Source organism: Haemorhous mexicanus, chromosome 5, assembly GCF_027477595.1.
Source record: "Haemorhous mexicanus isolate bHaeMex1 chromosome 5, bHaeMex1.pri, whole genome shotgun sequence".
Taxonomy (NCBI): Eukaryota; Metazoa; Chordata; class Aves; order Passeriformes; family Fringillidae; genus Haemorhous; species Haemorhous mexicanus.
In genome coordinates, this window is record NC_082345.1 from 65,466,283 (window position 1) to 65,481,415 (window position 15,133).

General features: G+C 39.1%; 1 protein-coding gene across 2 annotated transcripts in view; it reads right to left on the reverse strand.

Annotated features, from left to right (window-relative positions):
• Positions 1 to 8,102: 8,102 nt before the first annotated feature.
• SEMA3C (semaphorin 3C) overlaps positions 8,103 to 15,133 on the reverse strand; it is a 118,089-nt gene continuing 111,058 nt past the window's right edge. For both annotated transcript variants that reach the window (XM_059847441.1, XM_059847442.1), the window contains 2 exons: positions 13,571 to 13,701; positions 8,103 to 11,732 (listed from right to left, as the gene is read on the reverse strand). In XM_059847441.1, the coding sequence (XP_059703424.1) occupies positions 11,319 to 11,732; positions 13,571 to 13,701 (545 nt within the window). In that variant the 3' untranslated portion in view covers positions 8,103 to 11,318. The remainder of the gene's footprint in view (positions 11,733 to 13,570; positions 13,702 to 15,133) is intronic.

Below are 15,133 nucleotides of genomic sequence, written 5' to 3' on the forward strand. Positions count from 1 at the left end.
ATATCAAAGTAGCTCCATTCACAATATTTGCTGTGCTTAGGGCAGCCCAGCACTAGAGAGAGTCTTGGGTTTTATCTTGGAATTAATCTTTTGCATTGATCATGGGACCTGTCTTCAGGAGAACTGTCTCTTCAATATGTTGCATCTCTCTGGGTGCCTAAATCAAAACTTCCACTTGACCTACTTTCTGGCCACAATTAGATAAGTGTCATCTGCCCACAGGTGAGCACAGCAGTCACCAAAGCTCTTAGAAGTTTTGAGGCTTTCCACAGCAGGTATTATTCTGATTAAAAAGAATGAATCTCCAGCTGTTCTCAGATTATGTACAAGCCCAGATGAACACATCCAGAGGAAGAATCTTCTCTTCCTCCCATTTCAGTCCCAGGTCATGGCCTAACTCAAATGCCAATTGCTCCCCAACCAGAAGAGATTTTATTTGTTTCTCTCAATGAGTTTGCGATTATCTCTCTTGCTGCATCTTGAGAAGGGGTATCTAAGTACCTCGTGCCACTGTTGTTTGGCTTTGCATGAAAAAAAAAAAAAAAGAAAAAAGAAACCTCACAAGCCTCAGTATCAAATAGTTCAGGACTGTCACCTGACAGACAAACCAAGACTCTGTTGTCTTTGAGCATTTAAGCCTTTCTCTTTCTCTGATTGCACTGAAACCCAGCCCAGATCTTTCTCCTAGTTCACACTACACAGAGTAGCCCAGAACTGTGGCCCGAGACTTGCTCAACACCCCCTGCTCAGGAAGGAGGACTGACAGCAGCAAATCCTCTATGAATGAATCAGTGAGATCTGAATTCATCTGACACATCCTTCTGCAATAATTTGAAACTTGCTCCTGCAGAAAGTGTGTTAATGTTTATTTGAAAGCCCTTTGACCTTGCTGAGGTACTGTTTCCCTCAGTGTCCTGGGCAATAAACAGCTGTATCAATATTACCTTAACAGAAAAGTGTTTTCTGTGTGTCAGTTCTCTCTTTCTGTGTGCCTTCTCCAGTACATGGGTTGCAAAAAAAAAAAAAAATCTCTTTGTAATTTCTGATTTAAAACTGGAGGAGAAAGGGAACCTGCTGCTGTTTTACAAACCTGGAGCTACATCCACAGCAGTGGCTGAGCTGTGGTCAGCTTGCTCATGTGCCTGGAAATCACTGTGCAGGGGTAGGATGCTCCTGCAGGCTTTACAGAACTCAGCTAGCACACACCAGCAAGTCCAAATCATCCTCCCAAAGCTAGTTATAAAATATCAGCTGTTGTTTGCTTACAAGCAGACTCTGAGGGCTGTATAGATATACATTCTGTTTATTTGCTATAACTCCTTTTTCATTAGCTTGAGCCCATTTTTTATCTTTGTGGAAAGGCCAGTATACAATGTGGGGTCACTGGTGATAAGAGAAGCTGAAAATATTGGAGGTTAAATGTCCTTTGAGAGCTGCATTTTCCTTTCAGCTGTTGCTATGTGTGTGTAGCTGTCCACAGACCAGAGTGTGAGATCTGGAATGACATACTCTTTTTGAATTGCAACCAATTTTCTGACCAGCCAAATGAAAATATAAATTCAGGCTATGCTCAACTGTGTCTGCAACTGTACCATATTAATTAAATTACATATGGACCCGAGTGAGTTACAGGCAAACAAGCAAAGAAAAACACAGAACCACCCTGCAAAGACAGTTAGAGAGATCAAGGGTCAAGATTTGTGGCAGCAAGAAAAATTAAGATGCACAAGGGGTAGAAATGCCTTTATTAAGGAAGACAAACCTTCAGAGGTACACGTTACATGGCCAAGCAGCTGTTGCCTACGGCAATGGAAGGGATTTTTAAATCTACATTTCAAAAAATTTCATCCTTAAAACCAAAACACTGTTTAGTTAGCAGTGCACTGTTAATAGTTTCTAGTCCAGGACTGAACTGCAGAATTGGCTCATTTTACAATTTTTAAGTGTGGAGGCACATTGTAAACCCAAGTTTCAAGCAGTCTCTGATCAGCAGTAAGAAGAATGTGAGCCATATGCTCGTTAATGTAATGCAGCGTGTTCTAGCACCATCTAGCCAACTTTAAAGGCAACTTCAATGCAGCAAACAGGTCCCAACTGCCACAATTCATCAGACTGGCAGAAATGGTGTTGTTGGAGTTGATGGACTAAACAGCACAGTCACAGGACAGCTGGGGTTACAAATTCATCCATGTGTCTCCATTTGGTTTAGGACTGCATTCACTCCTGAAAAAACACGGTTCTTCCTACAAGGGAGAACACCCAGTGAAGAAACTGTTTAGCAACCTTACTAATCACCCAGAGGAGAGGAAAAACTCCAGGGCTTTGGGATGTGGAAATGATGGAGAGGAATAAAATTATTGCAGTTATTACAGAGATTTGTTGAATAAAATCAGTTTCAGAGTGCATTTTAATTTCTACATAATGCCAGAATGTGTAGGAGATAATTTAATTCTAATTTTGGGGTTTGATTTTTTTCTTAATGATACTGAGACCATTTTTCTCCCCCCCCTTTTTTTTTTTTCAACATATTCTGAATATTTTCTCATTACTGTGTGTTTGCAATAATATAAATTTGTGTATGGTAACTATGACCATAGTAACCTAAAATAAATAACACAGAACATAAATGTTCTTCTCAGTGATTTGGAAGGAATTTATGAAGAGAGTTTATAGATCACCCTTGACCAGGTGGTGAGAAAGATTTCCAATTCAGAAGACCCTGGACACAGGAAAAGGAGAGTGAGCATGGTTCTTAGAAAGCTGAATCCCAGAGGCCTTATTCAGCTCTCACTCATCCAAGCTGAGTAACGTCAGCAGGAGTTTCACTAGGAGCCTGGCTTAAGGAACCTAGGAAGAGACTGCATTGGACTGGGCTGCAATTTCATAAGTCTTCAAGGAAATGCTTGCTGGATCTTTCCTAGGATCTGTGGGTAGGAATTGCTAGATTATGAATACATTAGCCAAGGAGTTTATGACATTGCTTAAGACTCAGGGTGCTTTAGCTGAACTGCCTTGACTTAAATTCTGGTTCTTTCATGAATTATATATTTTCTGCTTTTTTTCCAGCATCTAAATTTCAAGTTGAAAGTGTATTGCACCTTGTTTAGTGAAATACAAGTGAGCAGCATGTTGTAAACATGTAACAAACTATTCTCCCATCTTACATCTGAAAAAGGTCACTGCCAAGAATTGTTTTCAAGTCAGAGTTCCTGCTTGCTGCATGTGCCCTTCTGTGGGATACTGGCATGACCCAACTCTGTGCAGCTTAGTGCTCTCTTCCTCATGGAGGGACTCAAAATAATGGCCTAGGCCCAATGGTTGCTTTGCAAGATTCTGGTGATGAAAAGCAGCCATCAATTGACTTAATCAGCCAGTTAAATGGTGTTTATGACTGTCTCAGCTTTCTGGGACAGCACAGAGTAGCTGGAGTAAATGGAAGGAGAGGCCCAGAGCTGCCAGTCTGAGGCAAAGGGAGGGGGACTGCAGCATTTCCTTCTCTTCCCACACTGACAAGTAAGGCAAAATCTGGTGTAAACAGAGCCAGGGGGATGCAGCATCTGGCATGGCATGACACTGTCTGCCACACTCAGCTCTGCCTTCACAGCCAGGAACAGCTCAGTCAGCAGCAGTTACTTCAGAGGTTTCCCTCAGAGGGAGATTTATTCTTGGCACCCCAACCTGAGTGCTCTCAAAGCAGGAAAGCTTGTACCATTTCCAAGATTTCTGCTGGCTGAATTTACAGTTGGCTGGAGGATACAGGGGAAGTTTCTGTTCAGCTTATATGGTTTTCGCCATCGTGCCGTTAGCTCCTTTCAAAATAACAGCTTGCCTTCTTGACAGGAACGAATAAACTGGCAAGGCAATTCTTTCTTTGTTAATCTCTAGCTGGGCTCCAGCAACATGAAAATGAACTGTCTCTAACTCCATGTGGGGCTCCCTGGCCTGTGTGTACTGCACCACAGCAGCCCCTCTGCAGGGAGGGGGATGGCTGGCTTTCTCCAGAGGGCCAGGTGGTTACCAAATGGCACCAAACGTTATTCCTTACTTCTGGAGCCCTGGATAGCTCAGCACGCCTGGTATTCTCTGCTTTAACCATTTCCTCATAGCTCAGACATCCCTAGCTGGAAGGCACAGCACAGGACAGATCCATGCATAGGAAAAACCCATTTATAGGTAAATATAATTAATCTGGAAAATTTCTAAAAATCTTAAAAGGGGAAGAAAACTTGTAAGTTCCTTATTGTTCCATATATGTGAAGGAGGCACCTGGATTTGTTGCTGTAATAATAAAAGATATCTTTCTCTTCTGTGGCAAAAGCTTTTACCCCCTCAAAGAACACAGTCTTAGGGACAATTTTATTGCTCACTGGTTTGGATAGCTTGGACTAATTATTCTCTTTATTAACTTGAGTTGCAAAATAATTTCTCCTACAGGTAATTTAACTGAAGGTGTTTAATACTGGCAGTCTGACAAATAGTTCTGCATAATATAATCTACTAATATTTTAAATCTTTATCTTTAACTATATCTCAAGTTCCCCAAAACTAAGTCCTTTAGGTAGGATACTTTTAGTGTCAGGTATGGAATAAAGAACACTCTACAACCTGAATATAGTGCTGAAAATAATAGAACAAAATATTATTTTAATGTTACTTGAGTATGAACATTTACACATAGCTAGTAGTTTAGTTCCAAAATTTCTTCTTAGCTCAAAGCACAAACACCTTGGAGGGGTTTCATACTTTCTATATTTTATTTGCTGACTCTACAAAGCAAAAAACCTTGATAAAACAAATAAAGTGCAGCATCTTTTGAAGATTATAAAAGGTAATATATTTCAGAATATTGGTGTAAGAAAGGGTTATAATGAAAAGAGTTAAATAGAGTGGGACTATTAGCATGAATTTAGCTGAGGAAAGGAAAAGGAATAAAGAGGAGTCCATAGAGAGAAGGGGGAATAGAACCCTAAAGGAAGAAGAGCTTTTTAAGAAGGAAATTACTTAATTTTTAACCAAAATTAAGGGGGCCATAAAAGCTCTTCAAAGGCCTCAACCAGAATCTCATTGTGAGCAGTAAAAGGACCTTAGTCTTGGTGAGCTTTAACCTATGGGAAAATTGGGCTTTCAAGGCTAATATAAAAATAATATTTGTTCATCATAAAACAACATGCAGCAGTGAAGAAATGTTCCCAGTGTTCATGTAAGGACCATGCCATGTTCCATTTCTCTGTTTATTTCTGGGGTCCTCTCCTTCTCCCTGTGCCATTTTCAGCAAAGCCTTACAAATATTACAAGTTTTTTTCCAAATATTGAATCAAATAATGAAATATCTTAGGCTGATATTGTAAGCAAAACTGTATATAATACAGCTTTTACTGAGGTTTTGTTATACGAAAAGCCTGAAAGGATGCCCTGGACATCATGTCCTAAGTTGTCAGCTTGAAAAAAGTAAAAACTGTACGGCTCTTAGTGGCCTTGAAATGCAGACAGGGAGAGCAGATACTGGAAAAAGGACTACTGCAAAGAGCCAAGGAACAGCAACTATCTAAAGGGTTGTGAACCCAAGGTTAAGCAAATGCATTTTTCTTACTCCTTCCCCACACTCCATGTTGCTGTACAAGCTGGAAAACAATCCTTTTTATCAACTCTCATTTACCACAGACAACAAAAATGATAATTTTTTAATTTAGCTTTTTTATTTCCTAAAATCCTTTGGAAAAAAAATATATGGCTCTATAAAATGTTGGATATGTTGAAATCCCTTTGCCTAAACTGTCTTGAATGTGGAGCTCAGCAAACATTCAGGTTCATTTATAAGGCCAGCATATGAGGCTGTTTGTTTATCAGGCATTCAAATCAGGAATAATGAAGCTGATAGAGTGCTAAGAATACACAAATGCTGCTTGCTTTGTAAAGCTGTATATGGGATTCAATAATGAATCCTGGGATATAGGACAGTCTATCACTGTAGTGTAATTATTTGTTGACTGCTGAGCCAGCTGTGTTGAATTTGCTTCTTGGTGTGTTCAGAATGCCAAAGCATCTCTAAATCTCAGTCTTTAGTTTAGATTAGACATGTTAAATGACAACACATTTTTTATTACTTACACTGTGCTGGTCTCCTGATGCTAAAAGGAAATTTTTGTTGAGATGGTACAGAACAAGGTAAGTTGGAAAGGAGAGTGCATAGAAGAGCTTTTGTTGACTAATTATTTGTCTTTAAAATGCTCTCAGAGATGGTAATGGCAACACCTACAAGCTGGTGATGTCTTGGGATTGCAAGGACTGATTCTGCCCATGTGGAAACAGAAGAGGACACACATCAATGTTAAAGAAAGGTAAGTGCTGCATGGAAAGCAAAGCTCCTCTGTATGCAGGGAGGTGTGTGTATGCATGTATATCTGGGACCTGCTGGTAAGTGTCTGTGTGTGGTTGTGCTTGGGCTCCCAGCACAGGAACTCACTGGGGGTGCATGAGAAGGGCTCAGTGCAAAGGATAAAGAAGCACTGGTTTCCTGAGACCTAGTCCATTGCTTCAGGCAAAAGCCACAATGCCACAACCTGTTTTTTTATGGCCTGCATAACAGAGTTACATCTGCTGGCTTCATTCTGGAGGCAACAATTAATTCCAGAAGCAACAATAATCTGGCAGCACTGGGAGCCACACCAGTGTTGGCAGCCCCTCTTGTGCAGACAACCTTTTTCACTGGTCACCTCTGGGCTTCTGTGGCTGCCTGGAGGAGGCTGTGCTTGACACTGCTCAGTCTTGTGAGAAAGTGCTTGAGTTCTGCATCCTGCACTTACTCAGAGGGAAACCTCTTGCCACCAGAAGGGAGACCTTAGAAAAAGCAGTAGCTCCCAGTGGAGGAAAAAAAATGATCTAACAGATATTTGAGTCAAGGGAGAAGCATCAGACCCTTAGAGTTCTCACATCTGATGTCCAGAGGACTCCCAGGTCTTGTCTTGCCATGGCTCAGAGCCAAGGGATCAAAACCTTAAGTGCTGAACCCTGCAGGAGAGGGCAAAAAAGAGTCAGGGAAGAAGATAAGCAAAACGCAACTGAGCAGGATAGACAGAGGATCAGACCTGGGAAAGCTTTCTCAGAGTGTAAAACTCTGTAAATGTCCATCTGTTTTGGAGCCTTATCCAAACAGCTCCTACAGCACGTGGGAGTGCTTGAAAACTCAGCTTCTGACCCAGACTGGTCTGAGTGCTGAGCAGGTAACTATCCAATATCAGCACATCCAGGAACCAGCCAGTAGAATAATCCTGGAGTGAAGTCATCTTATCCACTCACACCTCATAAAGCCTTGCAGCAACTTATCTTTCTGGAAAATCAAAATCTGGGTTTAACAATCCAGAACCTTGTTGTAAAGGGTCAGTATTTGTGACATTTAATTTTCAACTACTAGCCCAAGGAACTGATGAGGACCTATGCCTTCTTGTTAAAACCCATCTGGATAAGCAGCCAGTAAGAAGAGCAGCAGTAACACTGCTCAGATGACTGCAGGAAAAAGGAGCATACTGTAGGTGTCAGGCAGGTTATTTCACTCCAAGTACAAGCCAGGAAACTGGGAGAGAGTTGTGACTCCCTGTGGTGCAGCCCCAGCAGCCTGTCCTCCCTGCAGGGATGCCTGGAGAATGCCAGGAGTTGCAGCTGAAAGAATCAGGATTTCACAGAATGTGTGCTTCTTTTTTTTTTTTCCCTCAGTGTAATCAAAGAAAAAAGCATTTATACTTCACTCCACTCTTTTAGTCAGACATTTCTGATTTACTTTAGAAAAGATTTTTTTTTATTCTCTTTTTAAACAATGAATAAAAGAAATGTAACCTGCTTTTATGAAAGGTGTTTACATGGGATAATCTCTGAAAAAATTAATCTCTGACTCCTCATGAGTTCCTTGTTATCTCTGTGACTGGGGCTTCAGTACAGAGCAGGGCTGGGAACTGGCCAGCTACAATACCTGATGATACAAATATTTTCTTGAACTTATTTGGAAAATCTAGGGAATTGCTTTTCAGGTTCTTTTCTTAAAAATAATAAGAAAAAAAAAAAAAGGAATTCCTTTTTTTAATGCACATCCATAAGGGGGAGCCAACAAATTTTTAAATGTTGCAACACACTTTATTTTGTTGGGCATTTAATATATTCAATTAAATAGCACTATGTTAAACTACATTTTGTTCTTTCTTACACACTATATGATGCATATTCACTGTCATGACAGTTTCATCATGCTAGGAACTTATACACATACCTACAATTTTAAAACCAAGATTCTCTTAATAAAACACGCATATCTACAGTAACAACAATTGCAAAGAACATATTGTTAGGTCAAGATTTCAGCCAACTTTACAAACTACACAAAATAAAATGGCAAAAAATAAAAAAATACCAGTACACAGTGAAGTTCTTGGCAGAAAAGTATCTTTACATTTGGTGAAGTTATGCCTAGAAGTCATTTTGCTTTTGCATTTTTTTAAGGAATAAAATTATATACATTATTTAGAAATCCTCCAAATAGGAAGTATTAAATAGCACAAATAATATTACAGTCTTAGGTTTTGGTGTTACCTACAGTAGAGGGGCTACTTTAAACAAAAATTGCAGTTTGTCTGTTCTGTACATTTAAGGCCAAACACTCAGCTGGTATCAACCCCAGCAGCTGTAAGGACAACAAGGAAGGTACATTAGTTAATAGCAGCTGAGCATCTGGCTCCTGACTTCTCTATACATGCAGGAAGGCTCCTAAAGCATGGAAGCTTGGACCAGTTATGCACTGACAGAAGCTTATTATATTTATATACTGGAGTTCTCATGCAGCAGGAAAAATGTTAGTTTAAGTATAATCCCTTAAACAGTCATACCATAATAATGGTATATGAAGCAGCTTTAAAAATATTATTTTATAATCACATGAAACTCTGAGCTATGCTGATTGTTTGAATGGAATCCCTTATTGCCAATACTCTATTAGAAAACAGTGTAACTGTAATTTCTGAGGCCTAATGGGGGCCTATTAAAATATCACTGTATCTAACCACTTAAAGGGCAATTTGTACCCTGAAATACCTATTAATCACTGTATTCAATCTGGAAGCAATTATGATCCTCACAACAGACATTAGTGTGACACTAACTCTGCAGTGAATCTGCTGGGGAGATAGGAAGAGCATGGCACCATACAGAGAATATGCACTAGTGTCATTCCAGGAGGTAGTTCTAGATCATGGCACTTGATTTTTGGTTTGTCACATACACACCTCAGAACTCCATCAGATTCAGGAAAAAAAAAAAAAAAAAAAAAAAAGAGCCAGATTCCTCCAGAACCTACTTTGCTAGCTCTTGGGGCCAAATTCAATCTCATGGAGGTCAGAGAAAGTGTTCTGATGGTTTCCATAAGAAGGACCTTAGTTATTAATGTCTAAATATTGCAGAAATCCACACTGAGGCCTTGAGTAAGGAGATCACTTAACTAGATGGCAATACATGAGCAGGCTGGCACTGCCATGCTAGCAGTAAGCACACAAATGCAAAGAGATCCCACCAGCATCAAGGGGATTTAGAGACTGTTTAAATGGTGTGATCAGGGCTCATTTCCCAGCTATCCTTCATGAGGTGGTGATGAAGAGACAATCCAGCTAATGCAGATAAATACCAGTGTTACCTCCATTGCACTAAACTGAATTCACACAGGCACAAACCCAGAAGTGTTTCCCCATGCCCTGTAGAGTTACTCCCAGAGTATTCTAATAAAAGTAGAATTATCACTTAAGAACTCAGATTTGAGCTGAACATCAGTTTATATTTTTGTACAATGCCATAAATAACTGTGATTTTTCTAGTGTGCTCATACATTTTTAATCCCTGTTACTGTTTTGAACAGACTCAGTGGCTTCCAGAACACTCTTACACAGTAAAAGCATTGATGATCTGTCCCTCTTTATGGCATTTGCATTGCTCAAAAAAAAAGTGATTGCTTTTCCTAGGATGGCTTGGTGCACACTCACCCAATTTTCAACAAAACTTGCTTCATTAGACCTGACAGCTGCTTCTTAAACAAAAGATTTCTGTTTGAACATGCCTCTCTAGTTATAGTTTTTGGTTTTTGATCCAAACCCATTTTTCAGTTTATTTTTTCCCTCATTCCTTTTTTTTTTTCCTTCTTTTCTTTTCCTGATCTGCTTTTCAGCAGAGAACTGAAAACAGAAGCAAATTGGGAAAAACACATGGAAAAGAATAAGGGTACAAAAACTGGAAAATGGGAATGCTTTAATTACAAAATTCTAGTTAAAATATTTGCAACTTTGAGAAAACAGTTGAAAAAATAATGTTTTAAAAATTTCAAAGACACTTATGACTTGTTTCCACATTGCAGATCAGCTCCAATTTAATAATGGAACAGAATAAAGATAATCTATATTTTTCATTTCTGAACAAGCACTATATGGTATATCTACATTCTGTCCTTTGAAACGAAAGTAGAGTGTAATCCTTTGAAAAGTAGCTAAAATACCTAAGTCACTTAGGTGTTTTTCAAAATTGTATGTATAATGAACATTCTCATGTTACCTTTGTGCCACTTATAAAGCTATGTAGTGTTATAGGACTCCCTATTTTATTAAAAATCAATATGAGCAGAGATATTTTAAGTTACATTCCAGAACTCATTAATTTATTACAACTCATACTATGCACAATAATCAGTGCTTACTCTGATAAAGTATAAATTCTTTGTTTTTCTTCTGTTTGTTCCTTCATTTGACCTCTGAGCAAATGAAACATTTCTAGTACACTTTATTTGCTTCCTAGCTGCATGCATTGATGTGATTTGATCAATGAGTGAAAGATGTAAACCCAATATTGAGCAGTAAACGAGAAGAAACTCAGGTTCTTAAACACAATGCAAGGAAATCTTAGTACCATCCTATTCTAAGCATGCATCTTAACCCAGATTCCTTCCCCACCAGTCTAGTTGGTGTAGTTCCAGAGTCGCAAGACAATGTACTGATTTTGTAAAAATTTCTATTCAGCTGTAATTAAATACTGAGATGTTAAAGGTGAATCTGGTTTAAGATGAATACCCAGTGCTGCTTCTAGGACAGAGCCCAGCCTAGAGTCACTAAGCATCCAGGAAAGAAAATGCTCTGATTTATTTTCTTAGGTTACACTGCATTTAACTGGGAGATGGATCTTTTATGAGGCTTGCTGGATTTTCATTTAATTTTTTATCAGATTTGCACAAATTTGTTCACAATAGACAAATATAAGCCCCCTACACTGAGGACAAAAATATCTATTACTATAAGATAAAATTAGGATCCAGGTAATTGATTCCTTCTGTTTCTACTTTTTCTGCTACTGATAAGGGCCTTTAGTTTGCTGTAGTCCCCTCTCATCTTCTGGGATTCTTCCCTCTGCTGCCCTGCCTGCCTGCTGTCCTTGCAGTACTGGTTAATCATCTGCATCTCGGAGTGGCTGAAAGCCCCCACAAAGTCCTTGGGGTGGAACTGCAGTGCTCGCACTGAGCTGGCCCAGGTCCAAGGGGACCACTTGTCAGTCATGACAGCCACCATCTCTGAATCCAGCACCTTGAAATTGATCTTTGCCAAGGTCTGCTTGAAGTTGTTCTCTGTAGCAATGCAGTGGTAGAGCCCCCGGTCGCTGTCCTGCACAGAGCGAATCAGGAGCCCATGCTCAGTAGCTATGATCCTCTCGTTCAGCTTCACCTGGAGAGCAAAAAGGCAGAAGGAACCATTGAGGGAAGGTTATGGAACAACAGAGTACTGGAGCTTCTGGGAAGCTTCACTTCAAACATGACTTTCTTAAAGTTACTATATTTTTATAACATTCTCTTCAAGAGATCACCTTTAGAAGAAAGAAGGTGAGTGTTGCTAAAGAAAATTACTTAAATAATTTTATTTCTTATGTTAGAAGAAATTTGATCAGGATGTAGGCAAAGATGAACATCTGAAAACATGAAATAGAAGTTTTCATAATGCTGGAATAGTGGAGTTGAAGAAATGAACTTTTATTTGCCCTGTTGCACTCCTGAGAATGTCTCTTTCAGCATCAAGAGACTGCTGCTGAGACTCAGTGGAAGAAAGGGGCAGGACCAGGGAGGCTAATTTGGCATTGAAATAGAGGTGGTTTCTCATTAAATATTTTGACTTTGAGCAGGTTCCTGCTGAAGAACTCTATCTGCTCTGCAGAGTCTGTAGCCTATAAAAATTATCACCACAGTGGTCCCAAGTGGGACTTGGCTCAATGTTAACCAAGAGCACAGGTACTCTCCTATTTCCTTTCTGGCTTCAGACTCTGCACTGTCCCAGGAGATGGTCACATAATCTGAAAGAAGCAAGTTACCAGAGCTTGTTATCATCCAATTATAAATGAATGCGCAGATGTCCCTTTGCATATCAGTATGAAGTAAAAATTGCTAGTTCAATCCACTATGAAAGGAAACCACTGCTGGTATTTTTCTGAATGGTTTTTCTATTTTGCTACTGTACTTTGCATTATACTTGGTTCTCCTGGGAACTAATTTACTTATTATGGTATTCTGCTATTGTAAACTTTTGTAGACATTGTGGAAGATTTCCAGACATCTGAGAGCTTGAAAACTAATTAACACTTTGATTGCTTTATTCAGCCTGTTGTACCATGAAAGTGCATTGATTCTAATATATTTACTGAACATAAGAACAAAAAAAGGGAGATGTTCTACTGAAGCAATGGGTTAAAGAATTACACCTATTGCCAGGACATGGCTTTGAATAGTTAGAAAACTCAGTGAGACATTTGTAATTCCCTTCTGTTTTTGTAAAATGGCCTGATAGGAGAATAATACTTTACAGTATTTATAACCTATCAACAGACACCACATTACTGAAAAGTTCCTTTTGAAAGATTTTTCTTTTTATTCATATAGTAAGTGCCTTGGATTTGCAATGGATTTTTTCTCCTTTTATATTACTTAAGGAAGGAACATTCCCCATAAACAATCATACTGTATATTACAGTGCTGAAACTCGAGAGCCTTAGAGAGTGCAGTAATGGAAAATGTGATTGCACCATGGTGAGGAAATGCTTTTGTCAATACGTGTTCTTAGCCTGGACTAGTTTCTTGCTAAAGAAACCTTTCACATTTCTCCCACTTTTGCCTTTTATCTCTTCAATAGCACAGAGGAGCTACTGCATGCTGACTTCTTGAACTTTATACAAGTTCTTGCTTTTATGCCTATTTCCTTAGATCAATAAGAAGTTCTGAGGGCTGCAAACCTTCAGTTTGCAATCAGTAAGACATGAAGCAAAGATTCTTCAATTTTCTGGCAGCTGTTCTGATCTGACAGAAATCTGTGGGGCTGAGGATGAAGTCTCAGCTGTACTGAGTCTGCTCTTATTCATATGAGTAAATGATGGTCACTGTCCTGCCTCCACACAAATTCTCCAGCTTCACTGCAGCCAGACTGCCTGATAAAAACACAAACTGTTCCCTCCCTTTATCTGGGGAGGGAATGTCATGCTGACTGAGGATCCTCCCAGAGCTCCCGTTCACATTACTCACCTCTTTCCTCCTGTCATTGTCTTTCTGTAGCAGCCATTTAATAGAAGACTGAGGAGATTTAGGTGTGCATTCCAGAAAGGTGGTGTTGTTTTTTACTCCATACTGCACTATTTCTGCTGCATTTCTGTATGCTAGAAAGAAAGAAAGAAAATATATATAAAAACAGGTCAGGATACTGTGAATGGTGATTTGATTACAAAAATATGTAACTCTTTGCAATACAGATTAAATGAAATATGCCTGATTCTGATATTGGCCAAAATGAAATCATTTTTAGGAAAATTTTTCAAATTAATTAAATGGAATGTGAAGAAGCACATTCAGTTTCAAATACCAATGTTTTCAGAGTGACATGGTCTGTTCTGAGAAATCAGGACACCTATAGGCTCATAAACTTTTCTGGTGGGATAAGTGGGCTCAGAGATATTTTTATGTGAAATTATCTCATTCTCTACTACTCCAAAAGAGAATGAAGCGTTTCATGTATTTCTTCACACTTGACCATTTATGAGCCTGGGGAATATGGCTGTATGACCAAAATAAAGCATCATGCCCTAAGGAAGGCTCCAGCTACTCCAGCTGCATGCAGCATCCCAGGGAGGAGAGTGAGGGCAGGCTGGGCTCCTGATCCTCTGCTTCTCTTCCAACACAAGGAAGGAACTTGGCTCTCACCCTGAAATGTGATGAATATGTGGAGAGGCCAACAACAGAGAGAAAGACAGATTTATAGCACTCCATCAACACCTGGGCAAGTGCTGAGTATATGTCATCACTTGGACTTCTTGTGTCCCTTTATACTCTCCACAGATGAATAATTGGCAGTCACCAGTAGGAACTTCTGGATGCTTATTGCTTGGTACAAATCATAATATTTGTCCTCAAAACAAAGCACCTCCAGATTGAAAAGCTTGTCTCATATATGGAATACATTTTTTTTTGAGAAAGGACCAATGGAAATTACTGAAATAATATGAGAACTGCAAATACCTAGAGGTCAGCATGTCTAAAATTTGATTCTGTTCTTGCACAGTCCTAAGACTGGCTTTTCTCAGACTCTATCTCCCATTCTTTTCAGTTGCTGATATGTGAACTTGAAATCCATTCTTCTGAAGGAAGGCGACTTTGCCTGGTTCTAGTCCTTCAGCACATTTAGGAAGCTGCACCAAAACCAATTCTATCTTTTAGGAGAATAATGTGGAAATACTTCACATTTAAAATGCATTTCTGTAATGGCTATAAGGGCTAACACAAACATAACAATATTAAACAGATGTGAAATGAAAACATTTGAGATTGCTTAGTTCTTGATGATTTATTTAAAAATAACAATGTGCCAAAAATGTTAAGTTTATATGTGCTTAGAGGTCTAAGCTTAAAGACCTGGATTCAGCATAATAGTTCTCAATGAGCTTGGAAGATTCCTTGGCTTTGCTTGGCTCTCTGCTCTCTTGTCCTTTAGGTAGATTTCATTTTTTTCCCCAAACACAGTCATTTTGCTATAAATGGTTGTAATTATACTTTGCAAGTGTCTAAACTGCACTTTCTTTTAATCTTTTTTTTTTT